An 18,542-nucleotide genomic window follows, 5' to 3' on the forward strand; every position below is an offset into this window, starting at 1 on the left:
AGTGATGGGATGTTAGGGAGATGGGAGCAGTGTAGGTGAGTGATGGGATGAGGGGGATGTTAGGGTGATGGGAGCAGTGTATGTGAGTGATGGGATGAGGGGGATGTTAGGGAGATGGGAGCAGTGTAAGTGAGTGATGGGATGAGGGGGATGTTAGGTAGATGGGAGCAGTGTAGGTGAGTGATGGGATGAGGGGTGGATAGATGATGGGGATGTTAGGGAGATGGGAGCAGTGTAGGTGAGTGATGGGATGAGGGAGATGGGAGCAGTGTAGGTGAGTGATGGGATGAGGGAGATGGGAGCAGTGCAGGTGAGTGATGGGATGAGGGGGATGTTAGGAAGATGGGAGCAGTGCAGGTGAGTGATGGGATGAGGGGGATGTTAGGGAGATGGGAGCAGTGTAAGTGAGTGATGGGATGAGGGGGATGTTAGGGTGATGGGAGCAGTGTAGGTGAGTGATGGGATGAGGGGGATGTTAGGGTGATGGGAGCAGTGTAGGTGAGTGATGGGATGACGGGGATGTTAGGGTGATGATAGCAGTGTAGGTGAGAGATGGGATGAGGGGGATATTAGGAAGATGGGAGCTGTGTAGGTGAGTGATGGGAGGAGGGGGATGTTAGGGAGATGGGAGCAGTGTAGGTGAGTGATGGGATGAGGGGGATGTTAGGAAGATGGGAGCAGTGCAGGTGAGTGATGGGATGAGGGGGATATTAGGGTGATGGGAGCAGTGTAAGTGAGTGATGGGATGAGGGGGATGTTAGGGTGATGGTAGCAGTGTAGGTGAGTGATAGGATGAGGGGTGGATAGATGACGGGGATATTAGGAAGATGGTAGGTGTAGGCAGTGTAGGTGAGTGATGGGAGGAGGAGAATGTTAGGGAGATGGGAGCAGTGTAGGTGAGTGATGGGATGAGGGGGATGGGAGCAGTGTATGTGAGTGATAGGATGAGGGGGACGTTGGGGTGATGGTAGCAGTGTAGGTGAGTGATAGGATGAGGGGTGGATAGATGATGGCGATATTGGGAAGATGGTAGGTGTAGGCAGTGTAGGTGAGTGATAGGATGAGGGGGATGTTAGGGGGATGGGAGCAGTGTAGGTGAGTGATGGGATGAGGGGGATATTAGGGAGATGGGAGCAGTGTTGGTGAGTGATGGGATGAGGGGGATGTTAGGGAGATGGGAGCAGTGTATGTGAGTGATGGGATGAGGGGGATGGGAGCAGTGTAGGTGAGTGATGGGATGAGGGGGATGTTAGGGAGATATGGGAGCAGTGTATGTGAGTGATGGGATGAGGGGGATATTAGGGAGATGGGAGCAGTGTAGGTGAGTGATGGGATGAGGGGGATGTTAGGGAGATGGGAGCAGTGTAGGTGAGTGATGGGATGAGGGGGATGTTAGGAAGATGGGAGCAGTGCAGGTGAGTGATGGGATGAGGGGGATGTTAGGGAGATGGGAGCAGTGTATGTGAGTGATGGGATGACGGGGATGTTAGGGTGATGGTAGCAGTGTAGGTGAGTGATAGAATGAGGGGTGGATAGATGACGGGGATATTAGGAAGATGGTAGGTGTAGGCAGTGTAGGTGAGTGATGGGAGGAGGAGAATGTTAGGGAGATGGGAGCAGTGTAGGTGAGTGATGGGATGAGGGGGATGGGAGCAGTGTATGTGAGTGATAGGATGAGGGGGATGTTGGGGTGATGGTAGCAGTGTAGGTGAGTGATAGGATGAGGGGTGGATAGATGATGGCGATATTGGGAAGATGGTAGGTGTAGGCAGTGTAGGTGAGTGATAGGATGAGGGGGATGTTAGGGGGATGGGAGCAGTGTAGGTGAGTGATGGGATGAGGGGGATATTAGGGAGATGGGAGCAGTGTTGGTGAGTGATGGGATGAGGGGGATGTTAGGGAGATGGGAGCAGTGTATGTGAGTGATGGGATGAGGGGGATGGGAGCAGTGTAGGTGAGTGATGGGATGAGGGGGATGTTAGGGAGATATGGGAGCAGTGTATGTGAGTGATGGGATGAGGGGGATATTAGGGAGATGGGAGCAGTGTAGGTGAGTGATGGGATGAGGGGGATGTTAGGGAGATGGGAGCAGTGTAGGTGAGTGATGGGATGAGGGGGATGTTAGGGGGATGGGAGCAGTGTAGGTGAGTGATGGGATGAGGGGGATGTTAGGAAGATGGGAGCAGTGTAGGTAAGTGATGGGATGAGGGGGATGTTAGGGAGATGGGAGCAGTGTATGTGAATGATGGGATGAGGGGGATGTTAGGGAGATGGGAGCAGTGTAGGTGAGTGATGGGATGAGGAGGATGTAAGGGTGATGGTAGCAGTGTAGGTGAGTGATAGGATGAGGGGTGGATAGATGATGGGGATATTGGGAAGATGGTAGGTGTAGGCAGTGTAGGTGAGTGATGGGATGTTAGGGAGATGGGAGCAGTGTAGGTGAGTGATGGGATGAGGGGGATGTTAGGGTGATGGGAGCAGTGTATGTGAGTGATGGGATGAGGGGGATGTTAGGAAGATGGGAGCAGTGTAGGTAAGAGATATGATGACGGGGATGTTAGGGAGATAGGAGCAGTGTAGGTAAGTGATGGGATGAGGGGGATGTTAGGGTGATGGGAGCAGTGTAGGTGAGTGATGGGATTAGGGGGGTGGGAGCAGTGTAGGTGAGTGATGGGATGAGGGGGATGTTAGGGTGATGGGAGCAGTGTAGGTGAGTGATGGGATGACTGGGATGTTAGGGAGATGGGAGCAGTGTAGGTGAGTGATGGGATGAGGGGGATGTTAAGGAGATGGGAGCAGTGTAGGTGAGTGATGGGATGAGGGGGATGTTAGGGAGATAGGAGCAGTGTAGGTGAGTGATGGGATGAGGGGGATGTTAGGGAGATGGGAGCAGTGTAGGTGAGTGATGGGATGAGGGGGATGTTGGGGAGATGGGTGCAGTGTAGGTGAGTGATGGGATGAGGGGGATGTTAGGGAGATAGGAGCAGTGTAGGTGAGTGATGGGATGAGGGGGATGTTAGGGAGATGGGAGCAGTGTAGTTGAGTGATGGGATGAGGAGGGATGTTAGGGAGATGGGAGCAGTGTATGTGAGTGATGGGATGAGGGGGATGTTAGGGAGATGGGAGCAGTGTATGTGAGTGATGGGATGAGGGGGATGTTAGGGTGATCGGAGCAGTGTAGGTGAGTGATGGGATGAGGGGGATGTTAGGGAGATGGGAGCAGTGTATGTGAGTGATGGGATGAGGGGGATGGGAGCAGTGTAGGTGAGTGATGGGATGAGGGGGATGTTAGGGAGATGGGAGCAGTGTATGTGAGTGATGGGATGAGGGGGATGTTAGGGTGATGGTAGTAGTGTAGGTGAGTGATGGGATGAGGGGTGGATAGATGATGGGGATATTGGGAAGATGGTAGGTGTAGGCAGTGTAGGTGAGTGATAGGATGAGGGGGATGTTAGGGGGATGGGAGCAGTGTAGGTGAGTGATGGGATGAGGGGGATATTAGGGAGATGGGAGCAGTGTTGGTGAGTGATCGGATGAGGGGGATGTTAGGGAGATGGGAGCAGTGTATGTGAGTGATGGGATGAGGGGGGTGGGAGCAGTGTAGGTGAGTGATGGGATGAGGGGGATGTTAGGGAGATATGGGAGCAGTGTATGTGAGTGATGGGATGAGGGGGATATTAGGGAGATGGGAGCAGTGTAGGTGAGTGATGGGATGAGGGGGATGTTAGGGAGATGGGAGCAGTGTAGGTGAGTGATGGGATGAGGGGGATGTTAGGGGGATGGGAGCAGTGTAGGTGAGTGATGGGATGAGGGGGATGTTAGGAAGATGGGAGCAGTGTAGGTAAGTGATGGGATGAGGGGGATGTTAGGGAGATGGGAGCAGTGTATGTGAATGATGGGATGAGGGGGATGTTAGGGAGATGGGAGCAGTGTAGGTGAGTGATGGGATGAGGGGGATGTAAGGGTGATGGTAGCAGTGTAGGTGAGTGATAGGATGAGGGGTGGATAGATGATGGGGATATTGGGAAGATGGTAGGTGTAGGCAGTGTAGGTGAGTGATGGGATGTTAGGGAGATGGGAGCAGTGTAGGTGAGTGATGGGATGAGGGGGATGTTAGGGTGATGGGAGCAGTGTATGTGAGTGATGGGATGAGGGGGATGTTAGGGAGATGGGAGCAGTGTAAGTGAGTGATGGGATGAGGGGGATGTTAGGTAGATGGGAGCAGTGTAGGTGAGTGATGGGATGAGGGGTGGATAGATGATGGGGATGTTAGGGAGATGGGAGCAGTGTAGGTGAGTGATGGGATGAGGGAGATGGGAGCAGTGTAGGTGAGTGATGGGATGAGGGAGATGGGAGCAGTGCAGGTGAGTGATGGGATGAGGGGGATGTTAGGAAGATGGGAGCAGTGCAGGTGAGTGATGGGATGAGGGGGATGTTAGGGAGATGGGAGCAGTGTAAGTGAGTGATGGGATGAGGGGGATGTTAGGGTGATGGGAGCAGTGTAGGTGAGTGATGGGATGAGGGGGATGTTAGGGTGATGGGAGCAGTGTAGGTGAGTGATGGGATGACGGGGATGTTAGGGTGATGATAGCAGTGTAGGTGAGAGATGGGATGAGGGGGATATTAGGAAGATGGGAGCTGTGTAGGTGAGTGATGGGAGGAGGGGGATGTTAGGGAGATGGGAGCAGTGTAGGTGAGTGATGGGATGAGGGGGATGTTAGGAAGATGGGAGCAGTGCAGGTGAGTGATGGGATGAGGGGGATATTAGGGTGATGGGAGCAGTGTAAGTGAGTGATGGGATGAGGGGGATGTTAGGGAGATGGGAGCAGTGTATGTGAGTGATGGGATGACGGGGATGTTAGGGTGATGGTAGCAGTGTAGGTGAGTGATAGGATGAGGGGTGGATAGATGACGGGGATATTAGGAAGATGGTAGGTGTAGGCAGTGTAGGTGAGTGATGGGAGGAGGAGAATGTTAGGGAGATGGGAGCAGTGTAGGTGAGTGATAGGATGAGGGGGATGGGAGCAGTGTATGTGAGTGATAGGATGAGGGGGATGTTGGGGTGATGGTAGCAGTGTAGGTGAGTGATAGGATGAGGGGTGGATAGATGATGGCGATATTGGGAAGATGGTAGGTGTAGGCAGTGTAGGTGAGTGATGGGATGACGGGGATGTTAGGAAGATGGGAAGGAAAAAAGACAATGGGGCCTATGCAGAGAGCTGCGAATTTTCGAAATTCGCCATTTTTTGGAGATAATCGCGCAGAAAACAGCAGAAAATGGAGATTTCCGAAAAACGCGCCAATTTTTCTTTTCTATTTGTAAAACTCACCTCGCGGCTGGCGAGAACCGCAATCTCGCCAGTTTAAAAAATATCCGTATGCAGAGAGGCGCGAACGGCATCTAGCGGCTGTTCGCGCCATTGTCTCCGTTTTGCCTCGCCAAAAAAAACTGCCGCTCGCGGCCATTGCAAAGGGGAAAAAAAAGGCGCGAATTTGTTTTAACACATTTCTGAAGCGCGCATCTCGCCAATTTAAACTCGCCAGACGCATCCATGTTAAACATAGCAGAATTCGCACTTTTCTGCATATGGAGATTAAAACTCTCCAAAAAAGCTCCTTTTTATTAAATTCGCCAATTTTAAAATTCGCTGCTCTCTGCATGAGGCCCAATGTCGGCGCCAAACAATAAAAATGAATCAAACCATATAGTGAATAGTCCAAATCAAAGTCCTTGGATGATAAAGGTGGGTAGGCAATTGCAAACTCTCTCCAGGACGTGACGTGTTATATGAAAAAAAAAAAGAAATAATTATAGTGCAGTATGCCAATGCATAGGGACATAAAAACATATAACACTAACAACATGAAACATACAAGACAGACTAACAACAACAACAGGCCAGACATAAAATAATAAAAAAGCTATTTATTATCAACTAATGTTGGACTCTGGATGTGGCTAACACACACCAATCCGGGGGGGGGGGGGGGTAAAATCGTTACCCTACTCACAGAATTATGGACAATAAAAGGCAGCAGGACTGGAATCACTTTTACGAATCCAAGATGGCGGCCGTAGCTCTCTCTCCGGCTTCCCCACGTGTGGCGGATGCTGTGTAGAGCTTCCTGGACGTGGCGTCGCGCTCTCTTCTCCTGCCGGTCTCCTATCCTCCCAATCTGGGCATGTAACTCCTCTCCCTTGCCTCCTGGCCGTATAGTGTGCTCACCAGCTCCAGATGCAGTCAAATGCTTCTAAAAACGGTATTTTCCCAACGCGTTTCGTGCGCATGCGCGCACTTCTTCAAGGGATGGGAGCAGTGTAGGTGATTGATGGGATGAGGGGGATGTTAGGGAGATGGGAGCAGTGTATGTGAGTGATGGGATGAGGGGGATGTTAGGAAGATGGGAGCAGTGTAGGTAAGAGATATGATGACGGGGATGTTAGGGAGATAGGAGCAGTGTAGGTAAGTGATGGGATGAGGGGGATGTTAGGGTGATGGGAGCAGTGTAGGTGAGTGATGGGATTAGGGGGGTGGGTGCAGTGTAGGTGAGTGATGGGATGAGGGGGATGTTAAGGAGATGGGAGCAGTGTAGGTGAGTGATGGGATGAGGGGGATGTTAGGGTGATGGGAGCAGTGTAGGTGAGTGATGGGATGACTGGGATGTTAGGGAGATGGGAGCAGTGTAGGTGAGTGATGGGATGAGGGGGATGTTAAGGAGATGGGAGAAGTGTAGGTGAGTGATGGGATGAGGGGGATGTTAAGGAGATGGGAGCAGTGTAGGTGAGTGATGGGATGAGGGGGATGTTAGGGTGATGGGAGCAGTGTAGGTGAGTGATGGGATGACTGGGATGTTAGGGAGATGGGAGCAGTGTAGGTGAGTGATGGGATGAGGGGGATGTTAAGGAGATGGGAGAAGTGTAGGTGAGTGATGGGATGAGGGGGATGTTAAGGAGATGGGAGCAGTGTAGGTGAGTGATGGGATGAGGGGGATGTTAGGAAGATGGGAGCAGTGTAGGTGAGTGATGGGATGAGGGGGATGTTAGGGTGATGGGAGCAGTGTAGGTGAGTGATGGGATGACTGGGATGTTAGGGAGATGGGAGCAGTGTAGGTGAGTGATGGGATGAGGGGGATGTTAAGGAGATGGGAGAAGTGTAGGTGAGTGATGGGATGAGGGGGATGTTAAGGAGATGGGAGCAGTGTAGGTGAGTGATGGGATGAGGGGGATGTTAGGAAGATGGGAGCAGTGTAGGTAAGTGATGGGATGAGGGGGATGTTAGGGTGATGGGAGCAGTGTATGTGAGTGATGGGATGAGGGGGATGTTGGGGAGATGGGAGCAGTGTAGGTGAGTGATGGGATGAGGGGGATGTTAGGGAGATGGGAGCAGTGTATGTGAGTGATTGGACGAGGGGGATGTTAGGGAGATGGGAGCAGTGTATGTGAGTGATGGGGTGACGGGGATGTTAGGGAGATGGGAGCAGTGTAGGTGAGTGATTGGACGAGGGGGATGTTAGGGAGATGGGAGCAGTGTAGGTGAGTGATAGGATGAGGGGTGAAAAGATGACGGGATATTAGGAAGATTGGAGCAGTGTAGGTGGGTGATGGGATGACGGGGATGTTAGGGGGATGGGAGCAGTGTAGGTGAGTGATGGGATGTTAGGGGGATGGGATCAGTGTAGGAGAGTGATGGGATGAGGGAGATGGGAGCAGTGTAGGTGGGTGATGGGATGAGGGGGATGTTAGGGTGATGGGAGCAGTGTAGGTGAGTGATGGGATGAGGGGGATATTAGGAAGATGGGAGCAGTGTAGGTGAGTGATGGGATGAGGGAGATGGGAGCCGTGTAGGTGGGTGATGGGATAAGGGGGATGTTAGGGTGATGGGAGCAGTGTAGGTGAGTGATGGGATGTGGGGGGGATGTTAGGGTGATGGGAGTAGTGTAGGTGAGTGATGGGATGAGGGGTGGATAGATGATGGGGATGTTAGTGTGATGGGAGTAGTGTAAGATGTTAGGGGGATGGGAGCAGTGTAGGTGAGTGATGGGATGAGGGGGATGTTAGGAAGATGGGAGCAGTGTAGGTGAGTGATGGGATGAGGGGGATGTTAGGGAGATGGGAGCAGTGTAGGTGGGTGATGGGATAGGGGGGATGTTAGGGTGATGGGAGCAGTGTAGGTGAGTGATGGGATGAGGGGGATGTTAGGGAGATGGGAGCAGTGTAGGTGAGTGATGGGATGTTAGGGGGATGGGATCAGTGTAGGTGAGTGATGGGATGAGGGAGATGGGAGCAGTGTAGGTGGGTGATGGGATGAGGGGGATGTTAGGGTGATGGGAGCAGTGTAGTTGAGTGATGGGATGAGGGGGATATTAGGAAGATGGGAGCAGTGTAGGTGAGTGATGGGATGACGGGGATGTTAGGGGGATGGGAGCAGTGTAGGTGAGTGATGGGATGAGGGGGATGGGAGCAGTGTAGGTGGGTGATGGGATGAGGGGAATGTTAGGGTGATGGGAGCAGTGTAGGTGAGTGATGGGATGAGGGGGATATTAGGAAGATGGGAGCAGTGTAGGTGAGTGATGGGATGAGGGAGATGGGAGCAGTGTAGGTGGGTGATGGGATAAGGGGGATGTTAGGGTGATGGGAGCAGTGTAGGTGAGTGATGGGATGTGGGGGGGATGTTAGGGTGATGGGAGCAGTGTAGGTGAGTGATGGGATGTGGGGGGGATGGGAGTAGTGTAGGTGAGTGATGGGATAAGGGGTGGATAGATGATGGGGATGACGTGTGATGGGAGTAGTGTAAGTGAGTGATGGGATGAGGGGGATGTTAGGGTGATGGGAGCAGTGTAGGTGAGAGTGATGGGATGACGGGGATGTTAGGGTGATGGGAGCAGTGTAGGTGAGTGATGGGATGAGGGGGATGTTAGAGAGATGAGAGCAGTGTAAGTGAGAGTGATGGGATGAGGGGGATGTTAGGGAGATGGGAGCAGTGTATGTGAGTGATGGGATGAGGAGGGATGTTAGGGAGATGGGAGCAGTGTAGGTGAGTGATAGGATGAGGGGTGGATAGATGATGGGGATGTTAGCGGGATGGGAGCAGTGTAGGTGAGTGATGGGATGAGGGGGATGTTAGGGAGATGGGAGCAGTGTAGGTGAGTGATGGGATGATGGGGATGTTAGGGGGATGGGAGCAGTGTATGTGAGTGATGGGATGTGGGGGGGATGTTAGGGTGATGGGAGTAGTGTAGGTGAGTGATGGGATGAGGGGTGGATAGATGATGGGGATGTTAGTGTGATGGGAGTAGTGTAAGATGTTAGGGGGATGGGAGCAGTGTAGGTGAGTGATGGGATGTTAGGGAGATGGGAGCAGTGTAGGTGGGTGATGGGATGAGGGGGATGTTAGGAAGATGGGAGCAGTGTAGGTGGGTGATGGGATAAGGGGGATGTTAGGGTGATGGGAGCAGTGTAGGTGAGTGATGGGATGAGGGGGATGTTAGGGAGATGGGAGCAGTGTAGGTGAGTGATGGGATGTTAGGGGGATGGGATCAGTGTAGGTGAGTGATGGGATGAGGGAGATGGGAGCAGTGTAGGTGGGTGATGGGATGAGGGGGATGTTAGGGTGATGGGAGCAGTGTAGGTGAGTGATGGGATGAGGGGGATATTAGGAAGATGGGAGCAGTGTAGGTGAGTGATGGGATGTTAGGGGGATGGGAGCAGTGTAGGTGAGTGATGGGATGTGGGGGGGATGTTAGGGTGATGGGAGTAGTGTAGGTGAGTGATGGGATAAGGGGTGGATAGATGATGGGGATGACGTGTGATGGGAGTAGTGTAAGTGAGTGATGGGATGAGGGGGATGTTAGGGTGATGGGAGTAGTGTAGGTGAGTGATGGGATAAGGGGTGGATAGATGATGGGGATGACGTGTGATGGGAGTAGTGTAAGTGAGTGATGGGATGAGGGGGGTGTTAGGGTGATGGTAGTAGTGTAGGTGAGTGATGGGATGAGGGGTGGATAGATGATGGGGATATTGGGAAGATGGTAGGTGTAGGCAGTGTAGGTGATTGATGGGATGAGGGGGATGTTAGGGAGATGGGAGCAGTGTAGGTGAGTGATGGGATGACGGGGATGTTAGGGAGATAGGAGCAGTGTAGGTGAGTGATGGGATGACGGGGATGTTAGGGGGATGGGAGCAGTGTAGGTGAGTGATGGGATGTGGGGGGGATGTTAGGGTGATGGGAGTAGTGTAGGTGAGTGATGGGATAAGGGGTGGATAGATGATGGGGATGACGTGTGATTGGAGCAGTGTAGGTGAGTGATGGGATGAGGGGGATGTTAGGGTGATGGGAGCAGTGTATGTGAGTGATGGGATGAGGGGGATGTTAGGGAGATGGGAGCAGTGTAGGTGAGTGATGGGATGAGGAGGGATGTTAGGGAGATGGGAGCAGTGTAGGTGAGTGATAGGATGAGGGGTGGATAGATGATGGGGATTTTAGCGGGATGGGAGCAGTGTAGGTGAGTGATGGGATGAGGGGGATGTTAGGGAGATAGGAGCAGTGTAGGTGAGTGACGGGATGAGGGGGATGTTAGGGAGATGGGAGCAGTGTAGGTGAGTGATGGGATGAGGGGGATGTTAGGGAGATGGGAGCAGTGTAGGTGAGTGATGGGATGAGGGGGATGTTAGGGTGATGGGAGTAGTGTAGGTGAGTGATGGGATGAGGGGGATGTTAGGGTGATGGGAGTAGTGTAGGTGAGTGATGGGATGACGGGTGGATAGATTATGGGGATGTTAGGGAGACGGGATCAGTGCAGGTGAGAAAAGGTGAAGCACAGACATGGAAAGAGTTTGGAAATGAAGGGCCCTTAGTTCTAGTAAATCTATAAAAAATGTGTATTTTTTGAGAACACATTTTATTTAGCTTTACTAGAAAATTTTCTGGCTTTTATTTTAACAAATATATATTGCGATATGCAGGGCTCGACAAATGCACGCGCCCACTCGCCTGGGATGAGTGTATTTTAGCCGCAGGCGAGACAGCCCTCCTCTTCTGTCTCTGCTGCAGTCAGAGCTCTGGTTCACAATTCCCGGAAGTGGAGACACTGACTACATCCAGGTCACAGCTCTATGTCCTACTGCACATGCTCACAATAAGGGAATCATTGGAGTTGTCGTTTTTATAGACTTTAGTACAGATTAGGTGTCACATATTGTGTAGATAAGAAACATGACACAAAAAATGTCCCAGAAACTGGTAGAGAAAGCTAGATTCTTCTGCATGTAGATGTGTAGAGACACCTGCTCCCCACACTGAGCCCCCCTGCTCCCCACACTGAGCCTCCCTGCTCCCCACACTGAGCCTCCCTGCTCCCCACACTGAGCCTCCCTGCTCCTCACACTGAGCCCCCCTGCTCCCCACACTGAGCCCCCCTGCTCCCCACACTGAGCCTCCATGCTCTCCACACTGAGCCCCCCTGCTCCCCACACTGAGCCCCCCTGCTCCCCACACTGAGCCCCCCTGCTCCCCACACTGAGCCCCCCTGCTCCCCACACTGAGCCCCCCTGCTCCCCACACTGAGCCCCCCTGCTCCACACACTGAGCCCCCCTGCTCCCCACACTGAGCCCCCCTGCTCTAATGCTTAGCCTTAGAGACAACAAATGATTGTTGGTTTCAAAACTCCAGCTTTTGTTAAGCATTTTTTTTTTTTAAATGCAGGCATTTACATAACATTTTGTTATACCACATTATTTTACAGTATTTTACCATTATATCTTGAAAGTGTATTTAAATGACACATTCAAAAATATAATGCTTCCAGGTCCTGCATTTTACACTTGATATGATGGCTAATGCAGTTTTCGATAACTAATGATCTCTGCAATATCACCTTGTCCAAATAGCAACCACCTTACTGAGCAAGTCTTGTATTACAGGCACTGCGCGGCCTGACAATGCTCCAGTTTGCAATGTGCTTGGCTAGAGAAATCCTTTTGTTACGGTACAGAAACAATGATTGTTGGTTGATGTACTTCATTATCTGCTCATTATGGCGCATGGAGTATTATTGAGAGAAGAATTCCTGGGTTTTTTTCAATATGTGAGGAAGCATAGCGGAGTTCTCCAGCATATTGAATATGGATTTTCTGTGGTGAGTCACATAGTCAAATATACTCACTGTAGATGCTTTCTTTTTCAGCTGGATGTGTTATGTAACGGTGAAATCATGGGGAAGGACCATACAATGGAGTTTATATACATGACAAGATGGCGACTGCGGGGTGACAATGTAAATATGTATATTCCGTTTTTTTTTTTGTGTGTGAATATCATTTAATTGGGTAAATATTGCAGGACAAAAATATATATGGCTGAAGGAGGCATGATAAAGATCGCAATATGTACAGGAAATAGTTTGGTCTAGTTCAAGTTGTCAGAAAAGACATGTTACAGTATATAGTCCCCACATTATTTCAACAGGAATCACATTAGAAATTGTCACCTTGCGCTTTACTTGTGCATTTATTCCCGAAGCCACAGTACTTTATTCAAATAATTTATGCCATCCAAACTAAAGGCGCGTCCATGCGCGCCCGGCGCGAACCAAAGGCCGTACGTCTGAGGCAGGCCGTAGAGCGCACGATTCCCGGTCAGACAAAATCATTTGATTTTGCCGCGCAACGGCCGGGTCACGTGAGCGGTTCAGCCAATGAGGGCACGCCCCCAGCACGTCTCCCCCTACCATAGGCCACGTATCGCCTCTGGGGCAGACACGCGCTCCGTCGCGCGCCTACTATAGCCGCGTCCTAACTCCTGTAACTGTACATTTGCATATTTGAAAACATTTGTAATGAACAGAGATAAGCGTCTGATACATGAAGCTTCACATCAGCAATGTATATCTTTGTTGTAGCCCTATTGGTGCTGCCTAGGAAAGGGGCATATTTTCATTTAACTTATTTTTCTTTTTAATGGGTTGAAAGTAAAATGTCTTTTATGCTGAAAGCAGCATTGCGTGTGGGAAACGTGGGGACGTCCGATTGTGTGCGCTCCAACCACATCGCAGCAGCGTCTGCCAAACGGAGCAGGGGGTCTGTCACCGGTGCTCCTGAGTGCTTCACAAGCACCTTCGGGTATCGGGGAGCGTTTGGTGACTGCCCCCGCCCCAAGAGAAACAGTCCGTCCGCCATTGAGGAGGGACCATGGTACTTTGACTTTACGGCAGCAACATGGAGCTTCAGTAAGGTTCCGGCGGTAGCAGTGTTACAGCAGAGGCTGCCAGCTGGGTAAGGTGGCCAGTCACCAGCGCTCCGGAGTACTTCACAAGCACCCCCACAGGTGTCGGGAAGCGTAAGGTCACTGCCCCTTAGACCTGTCTAAGTAAGTGTCCGCTTATAAAGTAGGGCACCCTATACGAGCTGGTATTCAGTATTAAGTGGGTCAGAGTAACCCACAGACCCTGTTAGATAGGCAGCGCAACATTAGCTTGGAGCTTCCGAGTTTTATCCACCCGCATGCCTGTTTCATAGCTGAGCGAGGTATAGACACCGTTATCTATATTCCCACTTAGGTGGTCTTGCCTCTACCTACATAATACTGTGCTGTGTCTGCACTATGACCTATGACTGCTAGAATTAGCCTGCTATCTTGTGGTGGATTTTATCCCCATCCATATGGTGAATTTGTATTTGCCCAAATTATTTTACCCTGTCTATACCATTTAAAGTTGAGTTTTTACTTCATTCAGATTTACTATCCATTTATTTCCAGTATTATTTATATCTGATATTCAGCATCACATTGTGGTGATATCTCGCCTACCTACACACCCACATTATTTAATAGTCCTTCCACGAGCCAGGTAACTCGGAGAGTGCCGGCAACTGGGTATTCCTGTGTCTCCGTCTGTGGAGAGACACCTCTTTCTTTGTTGTTATTCATTTATTCATTACCGTAGTGCACCCAGATTGGCAGCCTGGTTGAGCGGGGAGAACCTGTATGACCCTGAACATTGCATAGTACTTCATTTATACAAGCAATGGTGGGTTCTTTGTTTCTGATCAGGACATCATCTCCTTCACAGTTTCAGTGTCAGAACAACGCGACTTCACTACACATGTCTTTCACCCAAACTGCTCGCGAAGTATCAGAGTCATCCACAACCGTACGTATAAACAAAATGGCATTCACAATGAACATGTTTACATGCTGTGTAGTTAGTTTGTACAGTACATGAGAAATACCAGTATTGTGATTTGACATTAAGCATCGCTATGGAATTCTGTTTGCTTCTTAAATAGTTGACAATGACAGTGCAAGGGCAGCAGCAGCAGCAGCAGCACGCATCTCTTAATCATGTAACTTTCATCTATCTTTAGAGTCCAAGAATAGGGCACAGGTCATGTGTCTGTGTTGGGCTTGTTTTATATTGACTTAAAGCCTTCGTGACAACTTTGTTAAATGTTTGTTAATTAAATAACAAGCGCAATGGACATCTTACTCCTGCTTTTTCTGCATTGTTGTAGTTCCCTTTTTTCTTTATCGCTTTTTTTGTCTGTGTGTTAATGCATCTTAGAAGAAATACTGTATAACTGGCTTTGCCGTCAAACATCTTGAATCTTCTTTCATTTTTTTTTAAATTCCAACTTATTAATATACAAGTGACAAAATGTTGTACAGGTACCTTTTTTGTTCGCAAAGTAATAAATAAAAAAACAGGCAATTAAAGTTTATTCTCTCTCTCTTTTTTTTTTTTTTTACTGAAACATTTCTTAAATAAACAGCTCAGGCTCAGGCCTTGTATCTTCGCCAGATCACTATGCTGTGCAAATACATCTGGGATACGACTCAGGCAGAATTGCTGGGCATATGTATATTCAGGGAAATCTATACAACTGGGAATCAATTAATGTAGACCTCTTTAAAAATGAGAAAAAAATTATCAGTTCTAGTAGTTATTCAGCAATGTTTTCTATTCCCAGGTATATGCCATTCTCCTACCTATCTGCAGTCTCTATAATTAAATAGTTAGCCCTCAAGGGATGAGAATGGCCTATGCAGTGTTCAAACCATTGACGGTTATTAGTGACTAAAACCAAATAGTGTAAAAGGATTCCATGGTGAAGTGGTTTATTAACTATTGAAATGTCCAAGTCATACCCAGTTCGTGTATGTAATGGCAGAAACCTATTCTGATTCCTGGAAGCTTTTCCTAAGTATTTGCACTAGTAGGCAGCTCACTCTGGCTTTTTTCTGTTCATTTGGAATATAACCCCATATTAAAACATCACGTACTTTTCTTCTCTGTCAGAATTTATAGCATTGCCTTTTTTTGTATTCCTATTCTTTGGAAAATGTTGAAACATAGTCAAATTCCAATGGTGCAAAAACATCTCCTGTGCCTTCCATCACAAAACATAGCTATTGCCCAACAAGTTAATGATTATGCACTCATGACTATAAACTGTAGTTAATAAATACTTAGAGTTTACTTCAGTCTTTACCTGACATATGCTTTCTCTCATTTTTTTAGTACCCCATGGTATTGCAGTATCGGCCAAGAATTGACTTTGGTTAATTGCCTAAGGGGCCTGGATCCCACTGAGAAGAACCCTGCACTATTTGTTTACTCGTCGACAGATTGCACAATGAATGGCTGTGCCTGAATTAAAAGGACACCATCTATTTTTCAGTATGCAAACATGGATGTGGTGTCTCTCCAGCTCGTCAACTGCTGATTTTGTCGTTTATGTTGAAGTAACCAAGTGCCAGTCTCGTACCAAACAGCTACATGCAGACATGTAGTTATGTCGCCAGCGTGCTGCAAACTGTAGCTTCTGGAAGTGATAAAGTGCACAGACAATTCTTGGAAGCTACTTCACTTTTGTGTTGGGTTTTGTATGTTGTACTGGCGCCAACGTTCGCTGCCTTAGCTCGGGTGCTCAACTCCTGTCCCCAAGACCTGCCGACAGGTCAGGTTTAAAGATGTCCCAGGTTCAGCACAAGTGGCTCAATCAGTCCACCCGTGCTGAAGCAGGGATATCGTGAAAACCTGACCTGTCGGGGAGGTCTTGAGGATTGCCGTTGAGCACCACTGCCTTAGCTGATAGTGGCACTTTTTATTCTTGGTGGTTTTGCTGTTTTCAAAAATTTAGTTCAAACGTTCTGTCGACACAGACCGGAAATAGCTTATTTAAAATATATTCTATGCCCTATAAATGCTAACTATTTATGATTTTGGTAAAAATTATTGCAAATTCACAGATGAATTGCACTTGTTTTTACTTGAACTTTGTTCGAATGTTTAATAGTCATTGGTCTTCCACCTTCTATTTGAGACATTTTAGTGAGTTACTACAACCTTAAATGTCTGAAGCTTTTTGCTTTTTAGAAACCACAGTGAATGTGATGATCACATTTATTTCCATTTAATTCAAATATAAACTATCAGCAGCAGTACTAAAGGCATCAATGCTACAGGTTGCACATGCTGCCCTAAAGATCCACGGTCACATGTAAGCCTGTGGGCCATTATTGAAGACAAGTGTTCTACAGTCCATGTGTACATTAGAATTATAATGTATTGTGTAACTATTTTTGCTTACGCATTTGAAACTGTTTTATATCAATGTGTCCCCTAAAATGTTGTATTGACTTTTTAATGGTCATATTGGTAGTCTTTAATAGTACTCTAGACAACGTTGTGCCTCAATGAATATTATACATATATTGTTTATATGGTAAATGCAGAATAATAATGTGTATGCACTGTGAGCATTTAGAGACATTAGCGTTATTATTTACACATGAAACCTTACTAATTTGTGAAGTGGATATATTTTCGTAACTATATTTCTCTTAATAGGAGATTACTCTTAACGTTGTAAAGTGTGACATTCTGGCAAATAAGATTCTGGAAAATCTGCTCAAGATGTCTTTAAAATATCATTTTTTAAATAACCAAAACAAACTGTATGAGTACAGGAAATAACATTGACCGAATGCTAATAATCCGAGAGATTGATCTACGAGGTGAGACGATTCCTTGCACTACCGCATTTGAAGAAGGGACTTGATGTCTTGAAGTATATTTTTATAAGTTATTTTCAGTTGAGATCTATTTTTACCTGCAAAAGAATATATATATATATGGGAATAATGCACGCGGAAGGTTCCTTTAAAAAATCTCAATTTTTATATTCACTTTCCACTAAACCTATTTTTATCAAAAAGGCGCGTTTTCAAAACATACAAATTGCGTCTGAATTGCGAACCATTTATCAAATGAATTGAATACAGTGTCGTTGGTGTATGTGTGTATATATGTCAAATTCCTCCTTTACTTTCAAAAATACACGCCACGCGGTCTGAGAATATTTATCACCTCTCTGCCCTTCCGTACCTGCACTACTTATAAAGTGTGTATAACACACAGCCCGTTGCCATGTTGACTTATTTTCGGTGGCTTCCCTCTCTCACCTTGAACCCGTACCTAGTTGGGGGGGTTATGTCGATCAGGCACAAATGATCGGAAACTCCCATTCACGTCAATAGTTGTTCCTGAGTGTTGGTGCCTGTTTGGCAGTAACACGCTTTGGAGCAGGGGTGGCCACTTGCAGTCCTCAAGGGCCACCAACAGGTCAGGTTTTCAGGATGTCCCTGCTTCAGCACAGGTGGTTGAGTCAATGACTGAGCCGCCTGTGCTGAAGCAGGGGTATCCTGAAAACCTGACCTCTTGGTGGCCATAGAGTCCTGGAGGTGGCCACCCCTGCTTCAGCGCGTAACCCCTACAGAACTTGGCCTTGTTTAGAGAGCACTTGGAATATTCTGTACAGCAGCACTCAGCAGCTTTATTGTTTGCATGAGTTGATGCATTTTGGGACATAAATAACTTTCTTCTGCTACAATATAAAATACTATGCTAGTTACTATGAAAACCAGAGACCTGTCATTCTATTGTCATTTCTATTTCTTTGTTACCAAATGATAAGAATTTTAGTAGCTCGCTACTGTATATCAGTATTCCAAGAAAATGTATTACTTTAATCAATACGCCTTCTCAGAAATATTCCCCTTTTTTTAGTACTACCTATTTTGTATTTTGATTGACTGCAGTTCTATTCCCGTTCAAGTTGTACATTTACTTTTGTCATGTTTGCGTTTTAATTGGCTAAAATAAAACCCAGATTTATCTAATATGATTTACATTTCTGACTGGTTGAACTTATTATAGTATTGAGTTATCCATCCGGATGGCCAGTTCCATTTGAAATCCTAGTTATAGAAATTCTGTCCAGTTTCAATCACAGACCGTATTTAAATGAAGTTATTCTCTGACTATGGGTAAATTGCATATAGTACAAATTGGTCATTCAGCTTATTTTCGGCCTAAAATCCCCATTGACCTCTATGGGAATTTTCAGTCCACAACTTTCCAAACAGCTGCTTAGTACTATATAGAATCTACCCATACAGTAAGTATTCAGACAGCATAGATATTCACTTTAAAAGTCCGATTTTATTAGTGAAGAAAAAAATGTGAACTAGCGCTAAAGTGT

At 47.8% G+C, this 18,542-nt stretch overlaps 1 protein-coding gene across 2 annotated transcripts in view; it reads left to right on the plus strand.

Moving 5' to 3' along the window:
* Window positions 1–18,185, plus strand: part of PCGF5 (polycomb group ring finger 5) — a 56,635-nt gene extending 38,450 nt beyond the window's left edge. For both annotated transcript variants that reach the window (XM_075612857.1, XM_075612855.1), the window contains exons 8-10: window positions 12,185–12,274; window positions 14,069–14,149; window positions 15,518–18,185. In XM_075612857.1, coding sequence (XP_075468972.1) covers window positions 12,185–12,274; window positions 14,069–14,149; window positions 15,518–15,562 — 216 coding nt within the window. In that variant the 3' untranslated portion in view covers window positions 15,563–18,185. The remainder of the gene's footprint in view (window positions 1–12,184; window positions 12,275–14,068; window positions 14,150–15,517) is intronic.
* Window positions 18,186–18,542: the final 357 nt, after the last annotated feature.

This window comes from Ascaphus truei, chromosome 8, assembly GCF_040206685.1.
Source record: "Ascaphus truei isolate aAscTru1 chromosome 8, aAscTru1.hap1, whole genome shotgun sequence".
NCBI lineage: Eukaryota > Metazoa > Chordata > Amphibia > Anura > Ascaphidae > Ascaphus > Ascaphus truei.